This window comes from Neovison vison, chromosome 5 (genome assembly GCF_020171115.1).
Source record: "Neovison vison isolate M4711 chromosome 5, ASM_NN_V1, whole genome shotgun sequence".
Classification (NCBI taxonomy): domain Eukaryota; kingdom Metazoa; phylum Chordata; class Mammalia; order Carnivora; family Mustelidae; genus Neogale; species Neogale vison.
This window is the reverse complement of record NC_058095.1, coordinates 5,694,770-5,713,632: the sequence shown is the minus strand read 5'-3', so window position 1 is coordinate 5,713,632 and position 18,863 is coordinate 5,694,770. Positions and strand designations below refer to the sequence as shown.

At 55.0% G+C, this 18,863-nt stretch overlaps 1 protein-coding gene across 3 annotated transcripts in view; it reads left to right on the top strand.

Annotated features, from left to right (window-relative positions):
- The first annotated feature begins 10,138 nt into the window (after window positions 1-10,138).
- Window positions 10,139-18,863, top strand: part of TMEM94 (transmembrane protein 94) — a 19,975-nt gene continuing 11,250 nt past the window's right edge. For all 3 annotated transcript variants that reach the window (XM_044247446.1, XM_044247444.1, XM_044247445.1), the window contains exons 1-5: window positions 10,139-10,301; window positions 15,942-16,061; window positions 16,352-16,479; window positions 16,741-16,877; window positions 18,353-18,555. In XM_044247446.1, coding sequence (XP_044103381.1) covers window positions 10,248-10,301; window positions 15,942-16,061; window positions 16,352-16,479; window positions 16,741-16,877; window positions 18,353-18,555 — 642 coding nt within the window. In that variant the 5' untranslated portion in view covers window positions 10,139-10,247. The remainder of the gene's footprint in view (window positions 10,302-15,941; window positions 16,062-16,351; window positions 16,480-16,740; window positions 16,878-18,352; window positions 18,556-18,863) is intronic.

Below are 18,863 nucleotides of genomic sequence, written 5' to 3'. Positions count from 1 at the left end.
TCTTGGCGATTGTGAATAATGCAGCTATGAACGTAAGTGTCTGCATGGGTATTGGAGTCCCTGTTTTCACTTCATTTGGACATATATCCAGAAGTGACAGGTTGCTAACTTTCTAAAGATCCATTTGATACATTCACATGCTTTGAAAATCAAAAGGTACAAGAATAGATACAGTCCAATTTCTCCCCGCCTGCTCTTGTCCTCAGCTACTCAGTTCCAACCTAATAATTTTTTTCTTTTGTGGCTTGTGCTTTTGGTATTAAAGAGATCTAAACCAAAGTCACCGAGTTTGTCTCCTATCTTTTCTTACAGTCTTACATTTAGGTGTAGGATCCATTTTTAGTTAATTTTTGTATAGAGTGCAAGCTGTGTCTCCAAGTTCTTCTTTTTTTTAATCTGATGGTTTGATTTTTCCGGTGCAGTCTGTTGAAAAGACTACCTTTTTTCCACCGAACCCTTTGCAGCCTTCTCAAAAATCAATTGGCCACGTATATCTAAATCTATTTTTGGATTTTCTATTACGGGGTCAATACCACATTGCCTTAATGACTGTAGTTTTATAAACCTTGAAGTCGGGTGGTGAAGAACTTCCAAACTTTCTTCTCTTGGGGTAGTCTGTTCTAAGTGGGACTGAGCATCTATTCTCCTTTTTTTTTTTTTTTTTTAAGATTTTTATTTATTTATTTGACAAAGAGAGATCACAAGTAGGCAGAGAGGCAGGCAGAGAGAGAGGAAGGGAAGCAGGCTCCCTGCTGAGCAGAGAGCCCCATGCAGGGCTCGATCCCAGGACCCTGGGATCATGACCTGAGCCGAAGGCAGAGGCTTAACCCACTGAGCCACCCAGGCGCCCCTGGACTGAGCATCTTTTCATGTGTAGTAGCTGCTGGATTTCCTGATCTCCTTGTCTCTCAGGGTTAAGACACAGGTAAAGGTTATCTCTTATTTGCTACCTAATGTATTATCTCCATAATTTCCCAGCCTCTGCTTGGATCCGTGCAGTGCCGGGGAGCTCATTGCCCCTCAGGGCAGCCTGTTCCATTTTTGTTTTTTATACAACTCTAATCATGTAAACTCATGTTGAATCCCGGTTTGCCCCCCTGGTGTAAGTCATTGATAAAAATATTGATTAGAACCCACCAAGGATGGAACCCTGAAGCTTGTTATTAAAAATCTCCCTCCAGGGCGCCTGGGTGGCTCAGTGGGTTAAGCCGCTGCCTTCGGCTCAGGTCATGATCTCAGGGTCCTGGGATCGAGGCCCGCATCGGGCTCTCTGCTCAGCAGGAAGCCTGCTTCTCTCTCTCTGCCTGCCTCTCCATCTACTTGTGATTTCTCTCTGTCAAATAAATAAATAAAATCTTAAAAAAAAAAAACAAAAAAACAAAAAAACCTCCCTCCAGCTGAACATCAGTCCATCAGATAGTTCCCTTTGGGCACAGCAACTCAACTGAGTACCATCCACCCCATTGTGTTTTTGGTAGAAAGCACAGCTCATGAATATGGTGTTAGAAGGAATTGGAAGGGCAACGAACTCCTCAGCTCACCCTCAACCTGAACCTTGGGCACCCTCTTAGCTCTTTCTGATGTTGGTTCTCAATTTGGAGCAGGAAGCATCCATCCCTTTGTTTCCATGGCTACTATGCTGCCTCTGTCTGGAGACTCGTCATGGCAAAAAGATTACTATAATTTTCTTCTACTTTTTCTGCTTGTAATTTCTTTCCTTTCCCCCGATCCATTCTCTACCCTCTTAAAATACTGGGACCCGCTCAGGAACCTCCAGGGACTCCCCAGGGTCACTTTGTTTTGGCCTTCATTCATCTGTGCATTTTGGTCCCTGACTCCCCGCTCAGTGTCGCTTCATTTCTTCTCTCTGACTTAACGCTGCTCTAACATATTAGATCACCATCTTTTTTGGGGGGTGGGGCTTGAACTCACGACGCTGAGATCAAGATCTAAGCCGAGATCAAACGTCAGACACTTAACCAATGGAGCCACCCAGGCGTCCCAGAAAACCATCTTTCAAAAAGTCTCCATGCTTTTCTTCCTTGGTGCCTTTGTTGAGATTTCTAGTTCTTGGTTTGGGTGGTTCTCCCTCTTCTCCCTCTGAAGCTTTGCTAAGTGCACTCTGTGGGCCTTGGCCGTGGCTGCTGCTGCTCCTTCTTTTTCTTCTTTTTAACATTTTAATTATTTAAGGGCACCTGGGTGGCTCAGATGGTTAAGCATCTGCCTTTGGCTCAGGTCATGATCTCTGGGTCCTGGGATTGAGCCCCGCATCGGGCTCCCCGAGGTATTATTTCCACAGGATAAAATGCACCGACTTAAGGATACAGTTCAAAGAGTTTTGACAAATGTATGCACCCTTGTAACCAGCACCCCCAGTCAAGGTTTTGAACAAAAGACTCCTGTGCCCTTGGCAGCCTTTCCCTCCTGGTGACCCCAGGTAACCCCTCCTCTGCTTATTGTCACTATGGATTAATTTTGCCTGTTCTAAGTTTTATGCCGTGTGCACTTCTGTGCTCCTTTCACTCACCAAATGTTTTCGAGATTCAACCACATTGTCATGTGTTTCAGTACCTCATTCCGTCTGGTTGCTGGGCAGAATTCCATTGTATGGGTATACCCTGGTTCATTCACGTGTGAATGGACGCTTGGATCCTTTCCAGCTTGGGGCTGTTTTTGAATAAAGATGCTATGAACATTTGTATACAGTTCTTTTTGAGGAAGTATGTTTTCATTGCTAGGGGATCTAGTGAGTGGATGTTCCGCTTTAAGAGAACCTGCCAAAATGTCTTCCAGAGTGGGTGCACCCGTGATGTTCCCACCAGTTTCTGAGCTCCTGTCCTCACCAACAGGAAATATGGTCAGTCTTTTCCATTGTAGTCATTCTGATGGGTGTGTACGGATACTGGGGGCACTTGGGTAGCTCAGTGGGTTAAGTATCTGACTCTTGATTTCGGTTCAGGTCATGATCTCAGGGTTATGGGATCAATATATTAATATAAATGTTAGGGGCACCTGGGTGGCTCAGTGGGTTAAAGCCTCTGCCTTCGGCTCAGGTCATGATCCCAGGGTCCTGGGATCGAGCCCCACATCAGGCTCTCTGCTTAGCAGGGAGCCTGCTTCCTCCTCTCTCTCTACCTGCCTCTCTGCCTGCTTGTGATCTCTGTCAAATAAATAAATAAAATCTAAAAAAAAAATAATATATATATATATATAAAACATATATGTTAGCATTTAACTTAATTATTTAAACATTAAATGTTAATATTAATATTGAGTCTTCCAACCCATGAACATGGCATATCTCTCCATTTATTTAGGTCTTGAATTTCTCTCAACAGTGTACAGGCCTTACATATTTGTTTTTAAAAGCCTTTCCTAAATATTTGCTGTATTTCATCATAGCATACAGGAATTTTGTATTTTGACCTTGTAACTTGTAACGTTGCATACTTACTTATTTTATCTCTTAGAATTTTTCCCATATGAGCTAGTCTTCTGCAAATAAATTCTGTTTTACGTATTTCTTTGCAATCTCTATACCTTTCATTTATTTTTTCTTCTCCTTACTTTTTTTTTTTTTTTTTAAAGTAAGCTCCAGGCCTAGCGTGGGGCTTGAACTCATGACCCCAAGATCAAGAGTCCCATTCTCTGCCTGTTAAACCAGCCAGGCACCCCTTTTCTCCTTACTTTGAGTCTTTATTCTTTTTTTTTTTTTTTAAGATATTATTTATTTATTTGACAGGCAGAGATCACAAGTAGGGGGAGAGGCAGGCAGAGAGAGAGGAGGAAGCAGGCTCCCTGCTGAGCAGAGAGCCCAATGTGGGGCTCGATCCCAGGACCCTGGGATCATGACCTGAGCCGAAGGCAGAGGCTTTAACCCACTGAGTCACCCAGGCACCCCTTGAGCAGGTGGCACTTTGTTCATATTTCTTGTTTCCTGGTGATAGTAATGGCAAGTATTTAGTAAGACTTACTATATGCTAAATACTATACTAGATCGTCTGCTAATAATATTTTATGTTATTCTTGTTGCTTCTTTGTGAAATAAGCATCATTCTCTGAACGAGGACACCGAGGCCCAGGGAGACAAGTAATTTGCCAAGGTCATGGGCATCTGATACATGCTGGAGCCAGGATTTGAACCAGGGGTATTTGAATTTGAACCCTACGCTTCATCTCACAACGGACCAGGGTATAGAACTGGCCCTTTAAAAGGGTCTAGCTGCTGGTTTCAGATCAGACAGTTGAGGACCGCTCTTTCCCAGAATCCCACGTATGGAGTGATGGGAAAACAGAGCCTCTTAGAGAAATGTCCTGCTCCTGGCTGCCCTCTCTGAACGCTGTGGTTCCAGCTGGCCGCAGAGTTATTTCACTCCTGTTGTGTTGGGAGAAGGAGCCAAGCGCCATCCCCATCTGGCTTCTGGTGCCTTGCCCTGTGTGGCCACTACCTCATCTAGCCCCTGGTGGGAGGGGGTGCTCGGGGACCTTGAGCTGAGCTGGTAAACAGGGCCTGGGCCCCGTGAGTCAGAGTGGCCTTGGGGAGCCGTGGATTGTCCTCTCAGGATCACGTTTCAGTCGGCTGCCAGAGACCAAATGTCACAGCGTTGGGAGGCTGCTTACAGTGTCGCTGTCTGTGTCTGGCCCCCTGGGCTAGCTCACTCCGCTCCGAAAGCCCTGGCTGCGGACCTCGGGGGTCGGGAGAGATGTGGAAGCGCCAGCCCATGAGGGCAGCGCTGGGGCTGCCTTGCAAGGAATGACGTGGGGTTTTGGAGTGGGATCGGTGGCCGCGGAGCCTTGGCGTCCTAGCTGGGGTCTCTGGACACAGCTTTTTTTTTTGTTCCTAGACTGCTCTTTTATGGGTCAGTTCTTCTGGGCTTCTGACCAGCTCCACTTTCCAAGGCTTTGCTGCAGGCCCCAGAAAGCACCGCCCCCGGCCGCAGGTTAGCGCCTTCTCCCCAGGCAGTCCCTGGCCCCCAAACCAGATTACTTGAGGGCATTCTACCCAAACCCTCCCTGGCCTGAAATTATTATTATTTTTTTAAAGATTTTATTTATTTATTTGACACAAAGAGAGACATCACAAGTAGGCAGAGCGGCAGGCAGAGAGAGAGGGGGAAGTAGGCTCCCCGCTGAGCAGAGAGCCCGATGCAGGATGCAGGGCTCGATCCCAGAACCCTGAGATCGTGACCTGAGCCGAAGGCAGAGGCTTAACCCACTGAGCCACCCAGGCACCCCATGGCCTGAAATTCTTAAAGCGTGTCTATTGCCCGGGTGGGTGGGGGAGGGTCAGGGGGTGTATGGGGAGGTAGGGCTAGTCTTCACTTTCCAGATTGTTGTCACATTGGTTCAGCCATCCGCCCAAGTGCCCCTAGAGCGCTGCCCTGTCAGCAAAGCATGCGGGAGGCTCCGCTTTAAGGCCCGTGGGCCTGTGTGTGTGCGTGTGTGGACGTGTGTGTGCGTGTCCCAGTTTACCTTGATGCTGACCTTTGTTTATTTTTAAAATTAATTAATTAATCGTTTTCCTAATCTTTACCTTTTTTTTTTTTTTTTTTTTTTACATTTTCATTTATTTAAGTAATCTTGACACACCTAGCTCAGGGCTCGAACTTACTGCTGAGCCAGCTGGGTGCCTCTAATCTGCCCGAAGCTGAGCGCCTGCAGAAGCTGTGCTGCCAGAACAGGTCTGGGGGGCTCCAGTGCCCCAGGCTCCAGTCTTCACCATGTGCTGCTCTGCTGTGTAGGCAGCATTGTCGTGTTTCTCAGCAACCTGGGCTGACGGGGTCTCTCCTTTCTTTCTGTCCAGATGCTGCAGCTGTGACAGAGTCACGGGGCCTTGTCCATGCTGGGGAGGAGCCTTCCTTTTGGGGGTGACCGCCTTCACCTGGGCATGCCTGCAGTGCTCTGGGCCCATGGATCTGAAGGAGAAGCACACGGTAGGCCGTGGTCGGTGCCCGGATGGGTGTCGTCTGTGCGTCGCAGTTGGACTCTCTCTACTTCTGTTGGCCTGGGAGGTCCTCTTTTGGGGGCTTTAAACCAAAAGTGAGAGGGGGGTGTGGCTCTGAGGATGGGGGTACAGAACGGTGATCCCCCCGAGAGGGTGCTGTTGTTGGGCTGGGAAGCCCTCGGGGAACTGGGAGCACAGGGCGAAGGCGGGGGGCCGGTGAGCTCAGCGCTTGGGAGCAGTTGCTGATTTGGGTTGGCTCTGAGCCAGACTTCCACTTCTCGCCCAGGGGTGTGTAATTTCGTTTGTTTGGTCTTGGCTAGAGCTCTGCCCCAACCTGCTGAGCCGTGTTGAGTACGGTTGGGCACCCTCTCTGTGGTTGGGGACGAGCTCCCCAGTCAGACTCCAAACACAGCTGCGTAACCAGCTGGAGGTGAGCGGCCAGGAGGCCCAGGCACCGGCCAGGTGGGCGCCGTCCTCCCGGCCTGACGCAGGTGCGCCTCCCGGCCTCCAGGTTCGCTGCCCTCCCCGGGCAGTCGATTTGCTGGCACAGTGTCCTCCTCCCGTGACGAAGACCGTCCCAGAGGAGGTCCTTCCAACGCTTGCCTGGGCTTCTGGCACGGCTTCATGCGGGTCCCTCTGTCTCTGATCGCCTTCCTCCACTCAATGTCAGAGAAAGGTATCTGAAACGCAGGGCTGACCTTTTGTCACCTCTGCTTAAAAGTCATCAGTGGCTCGCACCGCCTGCTGAAACCTGGAGTGTGGCCGGCGAAGCTCGCCATCATCCTGCTGCTGCCCTTGGGCCCCACGACCCCACCTCCCCTGCCTTGGCCTTTAGGACGCGTGACGCGTCCTTCTGAATGCTTTAGAATTTGGGTCTGCTGTCCACACTTCGGCTCCTACTTTTTCCCAGACGAACTCTTCCTGTTCTTTCCTCACCACGCGTCGCCTTCTCCTGACAAGCCCTCCTCCCCCTCCAGATGTCCCTCCTTCCAGCATTCACAGTATCTCCACCACTGTGCCTGCCACTCTGTATTGAAATAATCTGCCTGTCCCACCTGGTCCCAGTGTCCCCAGCTCCTAGCTTAGAGCCTGGCAGGCAGCACGGGCTCAGTAAATATTTATCAGTCTGAACTTACGGACAGCGATCTTCCTGCCAAAGAGATCTTGGAAGGTCTGGAGCGGGAGCTGTGGGTCCACACGCTGGGTCCCTGGGGTGCCTGACTTCCTGCTGACTCGCTCAGCCGAAGACTTCCTGTGCCTCTGGACCAGCTGTGGAACAGGCTTGGAGGCCTGAACCTGAACGACCTCCTGTTCACTGATCTGCAGGTGTCCTTCCTGTGAGTGATTGGCACAGAGGGAACCAGCGGCCTGGACTTCTCCCCTAGCCTGGGTGCAAGGCTGCCACGTCTCATTGCCAGAGCTGTTCCCTTCCAGGGGACACCCCCCACCCCCGGAAGCTTTGCTATTTACTGTGTGATGCGGTAGCCTGCCTGGGTGAGGCTGAATGTCTCAAAAACAGGACAGTACTGTCCTCTGGTTCCAGCCTTGTTGCTGAAACACCACTTCCTAGTGAGTTGGGGATACAAAGTTCTGTGAACCAGCTTCTCTCTCAAGCCTGAGGAAGAACCCTTGGGTGCCCGGGATGGATAGCTCTCAGGGGTCAGTTTTGCTACAGGATTTTTCCTCTCTTCTTGGTTGTTTTGGAGAGATGAGTCCTGAGCTAGACATATCACCGGCTGTATTCACAGAATACGTCCTTGGGGTTGGGGGAGCTCTGGGCCCTGTGGAGGTCGCCCCCGCTTGGAGGGGCTTACAGTCCAGCTGAGGAACTAATGGTACAAGCAATTAAGAGATAGAACCGGGGTGTGCCTGGGTGGCTCAGTGGGTTAAAGCCTCTGCCTTTGGCTCAGGTCATGATCTCAGGGTCCTGGGATGGAGCCCTGTGTCAGGATCTCTGCTCAATGGGGAGCCTGCTTCCCCCCACCGTACCCACCCCCCCGCCCCACCACCGCCTGCCTCTCTGCCTACTTGTGATCTCTCTCTGTCAAATAAATAAAAAAGGGGCGCCTGGGTGGCTCAGTGGGTTGAAGCCTCTGCATTTGGTTCAGGTCATGATCCCAGGGTCCTGGGATGGAGCCCCGCCTCAGGCTCCCTGCTCGGCAGGGAGCCTGCTTCCCTTCCTCTCTCCGCTTCCCTTCCTCTCTCTGCCTGCCTCTCCATGTACTTGTGATCTCTGTCTGTCAAATAAAATCTTTAAAAATAAATAAATAAATTTTTTTTTTTTAAATAAAAAAGAGAGAGAGATCCAAACAGGGTTTTTACTGGAAGTGGCTTGTGAGCTGTACACATGGGCTTCCCCAGATTACCCCCGTGGCCTCCAACAGTCAAGGCTTCTTGGAGGCGTGGGAATGAAGAGAGCTGGATGGCGGAAGTTGATTGAAAGGGGCCTCTCGGGCCCTGGCTGTAGCCCAGGATCAGCGTGGCTGTCGCTAGTTGCTTTTCTGCCCCCCCCCCCCCCCGTGACCTCCCAGTCCTCCTGTCTCGCTGTCAGGGCCTCCTCTCCTCAGTCCCCGGTCCCCTGTGGTGGATGTGCTGTAGCAGTGAGCGTCCGGACTTCTGTTTCTTGGGTGCAGTGCACCCCTTTGCGCGTGCTGAGGTGGGCAGTGTGGGAACGGGGCAGAATGGGAGTCCTGCAGAACCCCCAGCTTAGACCCCGTGAGCTCTTCTTTCCAGGGCCTGTCACGCAGGAGGGAGAGTTTGCTCAGTGGTGATGCCCACAGAGCAGGGCCTCTGTAGAAAGCCACGGGGAGGTATGTCCCGGAGCAGGGGCCACGGGGATGCCACTCTCCCTGGCAGTTTGCTAAGGCTGCAGCCCGCTGCGTGGCTGACCCCTCCTCCCTGGGGCTCGCACCTCAGGAATACTGCCTGCCCTTACCCTCTGGACTGCCTGGCCCCTCCTTTCCTTCTCCTGTTCAGATCAGGATTTGGCAGAGGTGGGCTGGGGGGCCAGGGAGCTGTGCTAGAGGAGGGGGAGAGGCTTGACCTCCTCGGAGGCTCTCTCCCCTTCCCTGCCGCTCGTGATGGTGGAGATGGTGGAGATGGTGTTGTCGGTGTTGCCTGGGAGACAGAGCCCTAGAGAACCGTGCTCAGGCTCCAACCTGTGCTCTCTCGTGACTGGACCTTTTCGGCTGCTTCCTGTCCCATAGGGTTTTGCAGCCCCTTCCTAACGGTGGCCTAGATATAGGCTGAGAAGTTTCCAGTCTACTGCCAGGGCCACCTGTGTGTCAAATTTGGGCTTCCAGGGTGACACGCAGGCTCTCTTGGCTGTTCCTGGAGCCCCAGGCCACTGGGCGGGAGTGGAGGCCCCAGGTCCAGGGGGTCTCCTGTCCCAGAAGCTCTTTGGCAGGTGTGTCTAAGTGTGACCATGTGTGTCTCAGCTGCTGGCTGAGCTCCGCTGTTGGGGGCTCCCCCCCCACCTAGCAACCTGGTGGGAAGGTGTTAGGTCTTAGGTATTGGAATCCTCAGAAGCCCTTTCTGCCTGCGGGCTCGTCCCCCTTCTGCTGGAGTCTTCCACTGGATTCTTCCGCTGGCTTCCGGCCCCCTGCTCTGCCTCCTAGAAGTCCCTGCTCCAGGCTTCTCAGTTGCCAGTCCTTCTCCCTCCATGCTGGATGTGCTGCTATTAATAACGGGCAAGTCCCCCCCCTTCCCGCAGCTACAAGTGTGGGAAGAGCTGCTGCTGGCCTGCTTCCATCCTGGGAGCCTCAGAGGGATGTCAGGGCGCTCTCTACCTTGCCTGGACTTGGGGCCGAGGAGGGGTGGTCTAGGGGGAGAGCCCAGGCAGTCCTGGGTACGGTTGCCCTCGGGCTCCCCCACCACCACTGGTGCACACCCGGTGGGCTGCAGGCGCCCCTCCGCTCACCCCTCCGTGGCCTCTGATGAATGGGCCAAGCTCCTGGGCATCTGGCGGCGCAACTGCAAACTTTCTCCCCTCAACCCGGCTCCGCCCTCCCTCCTGCCTGCCTCTCCCTCCCTCCCACAGCGCTGTGCTGCACTGCCTCCTCCTCCCTCCCTAAATCTGCAGCGTGACTGGAAATAGGCTGAATTAATCAGCAGCCTGAAGCTCCAGTCTGCACGGATCCTCTGCGGGCTCAGCTCTGGCTCCTGGCTCCCACGCTCCCCGGCCCCCTCCCCCTTTTTTCCAATCTCCTCTCTCTCTCCTCTCTGTTCCTGCCTCTTGTCCTCTCTCCTTGAGGGTGGTGTTGGAAGTTCAATAGTTGACTCCTTGGGGCTCAGACTCTACCCCATGCTCTTTAAGCAGACAGAGCTATGGATGCCCCACCAGGGCAAATGCACCAAAGTGAGTATGCTGACTTGGTTTTATATTTTTGTTGCAAACGCCTTGTTCTCTGCTTTGTGTGCAAGGCTTTGGGCTCAGCAGTTGCCACAAGTCTTGAGGATGGGTGCTGAACCGGAGGCAGCTCAGATTACGAGGTAGCTAGGAAGGAAGAAGGAGGCTGAGAATGGGAGCCAGGGTGCCTGGGTGTCTAGGGAGATGCCAGTCGGGTTCCCAAGTCACCCAGAGCAGGACTGGAGCCGCGTGTCCCAGTGGGGCATCCTGATGAGTTATGCTGGGACCTGGGTCTCTGTGCACAGGTGATGGGAAGCCCTGGGTCCGGATGTCAGCCCTCCTCGGGGCCAGTCGGGGGGGGGGGCTATTTCTGGCTGGACCACATGGGTCTTTGAGATGGGAGCAGCCAGGGCCCCGCTGATTTCTTCTGCAGTTTGGGCGGCTGCAAGAGGAAGAAGATGGGCGGGAGTGCCAAGGTCAGCATGAGCCCAGAAGAGGAAGAGGCTTGAGGCTTTGATTTGCCTGGCTGAAGACAGATTTGTGTCTGGCCAAGCTCAGAAGAGATTTATCGTGGCTACTGCAAGAGACCCAGCTTCAGTGACTTAGGCATTATGTTGGAGTCCAGTTTTGGGTCCCTACCCCGTCTGCACTGGCTTAGAAAGCTGGGATGGTGGGGACCTGGTTGAGGGGCCAGCCAGTTCTTTTTATTTATTTATTTATTTTTAATATTTTATTTGTTTGCTTGAGAGAAAGAGTGAGCAAGTGAGTGCAGGAGAGCTGGGAGGCAGAGGGAGAGGCAGACTCCCCACTGAGCAGAGAGTCCAGTGCTTGATCCCAGGCTTGATGCCAGGACCCTGGGATCATGAACTGAGCTGGAGGAAGATGCTTAACCTACTGGGCCACCCAGGCACCCCGAGGCCAGCCAGCTCTAATTAGCTCTCTGCTGTTGTCAAGGCTGAGGGTCATAGTCAGAATTTGTAACTTATCTACCTGAGCCGATGGGACCTGGATTCTGCTCCCAAAATAGGTGAAGTAGGAAGGAAACCGGCGGCCATGGGGACAGAGCCTGTGACGAGTCCTGAAAGGTCTGGGGTTGGGGGGTGGGGCTCTTGGCTCTGGGCCACCTGGGAAACCTGACCAAGGGGGTGCAAGAGACTTGAGGGGCGTTGGCTCTGGAAAGGCTTGGGAGACCGGCCCAGACACTCAGGGTCAGGCCCCATAGAACTCATCCGGAGCAGTAGTGGAGTTCTAGCAATTCTCACTGGACAGATCGAGTTCTTGCCCCACCTTTTTGTTTATCTAAATCCCCATGCCCTCCCAGTGTCCCCTTAAAAAAAAAAAAAAAAAAAGATTTGATTAATTTGAGAGAGAGACAGAGAAAGAGAGAGCAGGGGGCGGGGGTGGTGGGAAGCAGAGGGAGAGGGACGAGAAGATTGGCCGCTGAGCGCGGAGCCTGTCGCGGGGCTTGATCCCACCACCCCGAGGTCATCACCTGAGCTGACATCCAGATTGAACGCTTAACTGACTGAGCCGCCCAGGCACCCCTCTACCCCCACCCCCAGGGTCCCTCTTTGATGATGGAAAAGGGAGGAGAAGCCCAGCTCACGATGGGCATCTGCGGCCGCATGTCCTGCGCCTGGGTTTCCTGGAGCCTCAAGTTACTTTGTTGGGTCCTGCTGAGCCTGAGCGGTTAAAACAGGGGGATGGGGGGCACTTTTACCTGCAAAGCACTGGTGTAAGGGGAGAGGCAGGCTCAGGCTTCCCCTCTGGTGTGGAGTCCTGGCTTAGCCATCACTCCTTGCCCCAGGATCATCCTGGGAGGTGTCCGGCCTCGGGGTGGGGTGGGAGATTTTGAACATCTAAGAGGCAGGAACAATCTCTTACTGCCGCTGGGTACTGAGGGCTGAGGCAGTTTTTCTCTTGCTTCTTGGCCCCGTAGGGAAGAAGAGCAGACCTTCAGATGGCACGGGTGCGAGGCAGGTCCTTATCTCTCAAAGCAACCCTGTGCATCCTGGCACGGTCTCCCCCTTGGTGCCCAGCCTAATTTGTGTTTTGAGAAAGGCCGGCAGAGCCTGCTTGCCCAGGGCCCTTTTAAAATTTCCTTTGGAAATGCTGAAGTTCCACCAGGTTCCTAGGCTTTGGCTCTCACATCGCAGGGGGCGGGGAAGCACAATGAGAGAAGCAGTGATTTTTACTGGTAACAGGAAATCTGCCGGAGACAGGGTGACGTGTTGCTCTTCCGTGTCACTGAGGGGCCGAGGCCGTTGGAGGAGTGTGGCTGGGGGGGGCCCTGCAGAGTGGGCTGGCCCAGAAGGCTGTGTCCTTGCCCCCGGGCCCTACCTGTACGGGCAGGCCCTTTCCTCAGGAGGCGTGTGATTACAGAGTGGCTACTTTTCTTCTGCTGTGCCATCTTTAATCGCCGGTCTGGAGCTGGTGTTCCTGGCCAGACACAACATGCGTGGGTAGATGCGCACAGTCAGCGGGCGGGCCTCTGCTGGCCCTGCCCCAGGAGCATCTGCCCCCCTTGGGCCCATGCCTCCCACACTTGGACAGCAGCAGTGTGCAGGTGCTAGGAACCGGGGTGCAAAGAGATAAAGTGGATCCTCTTCTGAGGCGGCGGATGTCAGGACAGCCACGGGGCAAGAGGAGGGAGCTGCTGATGTTCAAAGTCTATAGGCCTGGTTTCCCGGGGGGTGGGGGGCGCGGGGTCACCCTGGTTCCCTGGCTGAGCCTTTGCCGGCCTTCTGAGCAGGGTCCTCATCCCAGACCCAGTGGCTTCCCACGTGACCTGCAGCCCTTCTGGGATTCATCTGCTCCCCCCTTGGCCCGCCCCCCGCCCCGCTTTCTCCTGCCCAATCCCCGGCTCCTGTCTCTTTGGCGCGCAGTCTCTCCACCTCTGCAGGCCAGCCTTTCCCTGCCTCCAGGACATTTTCTCACTGCAGCATTTCTGGAGGCCTGGCCCCGACAAGTCCTTCTTGGGAAGGAGAGAGAGCTCACGAAGTAGAGCCTGGGGGAACGGGGGCAGCAGGGATGGGCAGCATGGGAGGCTGCGTGCGCCGTGGCTGTGCCGCCAGATGCTCTTCTTTCCTGGGTTGAGGGGAACGGGCATCACCCCCTGGACCAGCCCCTTAGACACGAGAAGGCCTCTGGTTCCCTTCTCCTTTCTTCCTCCCTGCCTCCCCTTCCATGTCAGGAGTCAGGGAGGCAGATGTGCAGACCCGACTTACCTGACACTCATCTGTTGTGGATCACGGCTTCTCAGGAAGGCCTCAGGATCTCTGCCAGAGGGAGGTGGAGGCTCTGGGGTGTTTACCCATGCTGGGGTGTGGGCCCCCTGCCCAGAGGGCCCTATCTTCCTGAGCTGAAATAACCAGTTATCCCCTCTGGGAAGAACCAGCTCTTATCTTCATAATCCCCCAAAGCCAGCATGGAGAGCAGGGATTAGGGGAGATTTAGGCAAGGGATCTGGGAAGTCCTGGGGCCAGGCTCAGTCTGGAGCCCATCCTCATCCCACAGGCTGAGAAAGCTGGCAGTGGGCCCGTGTGGGAGCTCTGCTCAGGTGCGTCCTACCAGGACGGGTCTGTGGTCACGGGACGTCACCCTAGGGCAGCAGCCCCTTCCAGTCATGGGGATGCGTGTCCTGTATGGAGACAGGCGCAGAGGAGGAAGTCTGGAATGTTGGCCAGTTCAGCCCATGGCTGAACTGGCCAGGGCGTCACCAGTGTTAGCCAAGCATGGTCAGGACTCGGTAGGTAACTTCAGCCCCTTTCTTGGTGCCCCAAGTCTAGGGCTTTTCTCCTCTTGCTCAGGAACCTTTCCTGGTGGGAGCTCACATCGGAGCTCTTGGGAAAGACCCAGTTCTCCACCAGCACTCCTTTCCTGGGGGGTGCTTTTTATTTCCCAGGACCCCCGACCTGGGGAATCGCTGTATCAGATTCAGTGTGTGCATTGACCTCCCCTTCAGAAGCCTTCATTCAGTAGGTTTGGGTAAGACCTGGACATCCACGTTTTAGAAGCTCTAGGTATTTTGGCTGTGAACCCCCGGCTGCCAAGCCCTGATTAACCTGTCCCTGGGGTCACTGGAGCTGTGTGTGCGCACTTGTTCTTCCATTCGTCCAGCTGGTGGCCATGGGCCCACTGCTGCGTGCCGGGCAGTCTCGGCAGCTGCTTGGAGGGATGTGGAGATGGAAGAGTTCAGTACCTGTGTTCAAGGAACTGGCAATCTGGTGGGAAAGCGAGGCAAGTCCACCTATAATGATAGTTCTCCACAATGCAGACTGGGAGCCAGTGCCCCGGGTGCACTCGCCCCGTATGTGCAGCCCTTGGCCTTGGGAAAATTTCTCAGAGCAGCTGACGTTGGAACTGAGGCTTGAAGGGGAAGAGAGAGGTGTTTGGGGCCGGGAGCATGTTCCCGGGGAGGGAAACTCGTAGAGGTACTTGCACCCGAGCTCGGAGAGCACGGCTTGCGTGGGGACTGGAGGAAACGCAGGAGAGGCTAGAGAAGCTGGTAGATCACAGGTCCTGCTCTGGAGTCTGGGCTCGACTTGAATGATAAATGGGGTCAGTTGAGGCGGTGCGCTGCTCTGGCTGGTTGTTGCAGTTGGCTTGGAAGAGGGCGACCCTAAGGAGTGGGAGGGGGTGGTGGTCACTGCAGGAGCGGGGCTGTCCAGCTGGGAGGGCCACGCTCCAGGGTTTTGGATGAATCCACTCCGAGGCGCCTGTAAAACAGCAGTGTGGCTGCAGAGTAAACAGGTCAGCATCGGGGCCGTGCTTGGAGTTAAACTTCAGGAGCCGTAGCTTGGTGGTGTGGTGGGGGACTCCACGATGGTGAGGTTGTCCTGGAAACATACATGAATTTGTTAAGATGTCCTCGGGGTGGGCTGTGGGGTGGATGGAGGGGAGTCAGTCGGAGAAGGAGAAGACGGGGCAAAGCCTGGGAGTGGGGCTGTCCGTAAGCAGAGGCTGGGCCAGGCTCCCACCGGACAGCGTGGGTGGTCCCCAGTGCTAACCAGGACCACCCCATCCATGCTCTGTTCTGCCACCCTCGGTGACAGGAGAGGACAGCATTGCAGGTCCTTTCCTGAGGGCAGCTGTCCCTTTTCTGAGATCGAGTCCTTTCTGATGCCAGAGTGTCACAATATGGTCCCTTCTGTGAAATGGTGGAAACAGTATTTGGTGGTTTTTTTCTTAATGTTTTTAACTCCTTGTTAGTTCCTCCTTCCCACTTAAAAAAACAAAAACAAAACAAAAAAAAAAAACCACAGCATTTTTCGGCTCCTGAAATGCCCAGATGGCAGCAGAGGTCGGTGGGAGGTGAGAGGGGCGAGAGCATTGTTGTGGGGCTGGGAGATGCGATGGCCTTGGAAGGCGGGTTAGGAGTCACTGAGTAGAGTAAGTCTGTTTCTGTTTTTAACTTGCCCTTGAGGAGTGGGGGGCTTTTAAGGTGGTGGAGATGTAAGCAAACACCCTGAGAGCTGGGCAGGGGTGTGGGAGGTGGGGGGGTGGGGGAGGCTGGTGGAGGAAGCGGAGGGAGGGTGGGGGGGGAGGGAAGACACAGAAAGAGCCCTGCCTGTGGCCTGCGATGGAGGCCTCCCTGGGCAGTGCCCTGGGGCCTCGCAGGGATGCTGACTGCTGCCTGCTTCCCTCCAGGGCGAGCCACCCTTGGCCCTGGGCCTATCTACCCGGAAGGCCCTCAGCATCCTGAAGGAGCAGCTGGAGGCAGTGCTGGAGGGACATGTGAAAGAACGGAAGAAATGTCTCACGTGGCAGGTGAAGCTGCTTCACGGGGAAGCCAGAGCCCGGCTGGGATGGCAGAGGGGCGTGGGGGGCCCAGGCTCGGGCCCGGGAGCCCACCTCACGCCGGGCGGTGTGACCCGACCGGAGCCGCGCTAAAAATCAGAAGGCGGCCAGGGCTGCGTCCTGACCCCACCTGCTGCCCAGCTGAGACCAAAGCCAGAAGACCAAGGCAGCCTCAGGCCAGGGCAGGCGGGGGTGGGAGGAGGGCGGCGGGTCTAGCAGCTCCTTCCCCGGGCCCCTCACTCCCGGCTGCCCCTCCTCAGGAGCTGTGGAGAAGCAGTTTCCTGCACCACGGGAACCGCTGCTCCTGCTTCCACTGGCCCGGAGCCTCGCTCATGCTGCTGGCCGTGCTGCTGCTGCTGGGCTGCCACGGGGGCCAGCCGGCTGGCAGGTAACCGCGCCCCCGCCTCGCCCCCGGGGAGCACTGGGCCACCCCTCCTGCCTCCCACCTGGACACCCCCCCTCCGCCCCGCCAGCACCATGCCCTGCCCACAGTCACACTCTGGGTCCTTAGGAATCCTCTGTCCCCCGGTAGGCTGATGTCGGCAACCTGCCCCCACCAGCCCGAATGGAGACCCTCTTTGCAGAAGGGACTGGGGTTGGCTGGGTGGGGAAGCCCCTCTCCCTGCTAGTACCCCCCTCTTCCCGCCAGCCATGGGGTGGAGCTGGTGAATGCCTCGGCACTATTCCTCTTGCTGCTTCTCAACCTTGTCCTCATCGGGCGGCAAGATCGGCTGAAGCGTCGGGAGGTAGAACGGAGGCTCCGAGGGATCATTGATCAAATCCAAGGTGAGGCCGAGGCTCAGGCATGCTGGGTGGGAAAGGATGCCCTGTGAGGTGTGGGTCCCTGCGCTCTTCTCCTGAGGCCCGCCCGGGAGCCCAGCACAGGGGTTGTTGCCTGTGGCGAGCATTCTGGGGGCTCTTGGCATCAGGAGAGTTGGGAGGCTGTCCTGCCCTCTTTTGAGCAGGACAGCGAGAGGCATGGACAGCTAGGCGTGTGGCCTGAACACGGCACGTAGGGAGGCCAATGGCGGCCCAGTCGGCTCGCAGGCTTGCTAATGATGGGAGACTTAACTTTTGGCAGGAGGACAGTTGAGGTTTTCTCTTCCAAGTCTGTCTTGTCTGGCGGTACTGGGCCAGGGCACGTAGGAAGATGGGCCAGGGCAGTCTAAGAGCTGCAGGAGGCAGGGTTGGGGGCCCAGAGCCGGGAGCCCAAAATGGAACAGCCCTGTTCCTATAGAAGGGGGTTGCTCAGGCCGGTTTCTGCTCGTTCTTTCGTTCAGGTAGCGTTTGCTCAGCCCCAGCTATGGACTGGGAATATTAGGCTCTTCTGAGAGATAATAATTCCCACTTTCCAAGGGCCTATGGTCTTATAAGAGAAACACCTAGTGTCGGAGACATTTCTCGAACCCAACCAGGCAGCAGATGTTTAAATGCTAAGTGAGAGGGGGTTGCTTTATTCTGAAATGATTGGTTGGTTGCAGCCACGTGCCAGGTATGGGAAGGACAACAGTGACCGAGGAACATGGGCCCTGCTCTCTGAGAGCTCGGTCTCTTGCTCAGGAACCATCAGTGGCTCCCTCTTGCTTATCAGAGCTGCCCAGAACCTCTGGGCCAGGATCCAGCCTCCCTCTCTGGACTTTTCTCTTACTGTCATCTTCACCTGAAAACCTCTCCCCAGTGCCAGACCCACCGTGGACCAACCTGCTTCTGTGCCTCATCCTGGTGTCCCCCTCCCTGGCGTGCTCCTCCCTCATCGGCTCCAGCTGACAAATCTGGCCATCTTAAACTCCGCTCCCTTTCCCCTGAGGCCGCCTCTGATGGCATCAGCTCTCCTGTGCTCCTGCAGCTCAGGGATCTTTCCTAATGCCCTGAGCACGGGTTTGCCGTGATTCGTGTTATCTGCCCACAGACATCTCTCTTTTCGGTTTCGGCTCCTCAAGGGCAGGGACTGTGTCATCTTCACCTTTGACCTTTGCATCCCTCAAAGCCCTCGGCATTGCTTGTGAAACGTATTTGAATGGAGTTAAGGGTATAAAGAATAAGCCGGTGTTCAGAGGGGTAGAAGTGTCTGGGCTGGAGTAATGGGAGAGACTTCACAGGGGAGGTGCCCTTGACAGAGGGGTAGTGTTGGCGTGGCTGGTGCGGGTTGCTGTAAGCCTTCTGGGAAAAGAAGGCGAGCAGGCAGAGCCTCACGGTGTGTGCTGGGTGGCTGATGTGCGGAGCCATGGGTGAGGTGGTTTCTTTCCTCCCCTTCTCCTCAGATGCACTGAGGGACGGCAAGGAGGTCAAGTGGCCAGATGCCATGTACCCGGACCTCCACATGCCCTTTGCACCATCCTGGTCCCTGCACTGGGCCTACAGAGACGGACATCTGGTCAACCTGCCAGTTAGCCTGTTGGTAGAAGGAGACATCATAGCTCTGAGGCCTGGCCAGGAATCGTTCGCCTCTCTGAGGGGGATCAAGGTAGCTCGAGGCTTTTCTCCTTCCCTGGAAATGCTGTGGGAGCATCTACAGGCAATGGTGGGAGGGTCCCAGGGCTCGATCCTGAACCTTCCTGGCCGGCTCACAGGCTTCTTGGCAAGGGCTCTGGAAGAATGGAGAAAAGCTGGAATGTTTCTCCTCGTCCCTGTTCTTTAGTTTCTCCGACCCTTAAGCTGCTAGGAATCCAGTTCCACAACCACCACCCTCCCCCGCCCCACGGCTGACTCTTTGTCAACCAATGGCCCCTAACCCAGTGAGGTATCTGCACTTAGCTGAATTGTCCAGGAAGA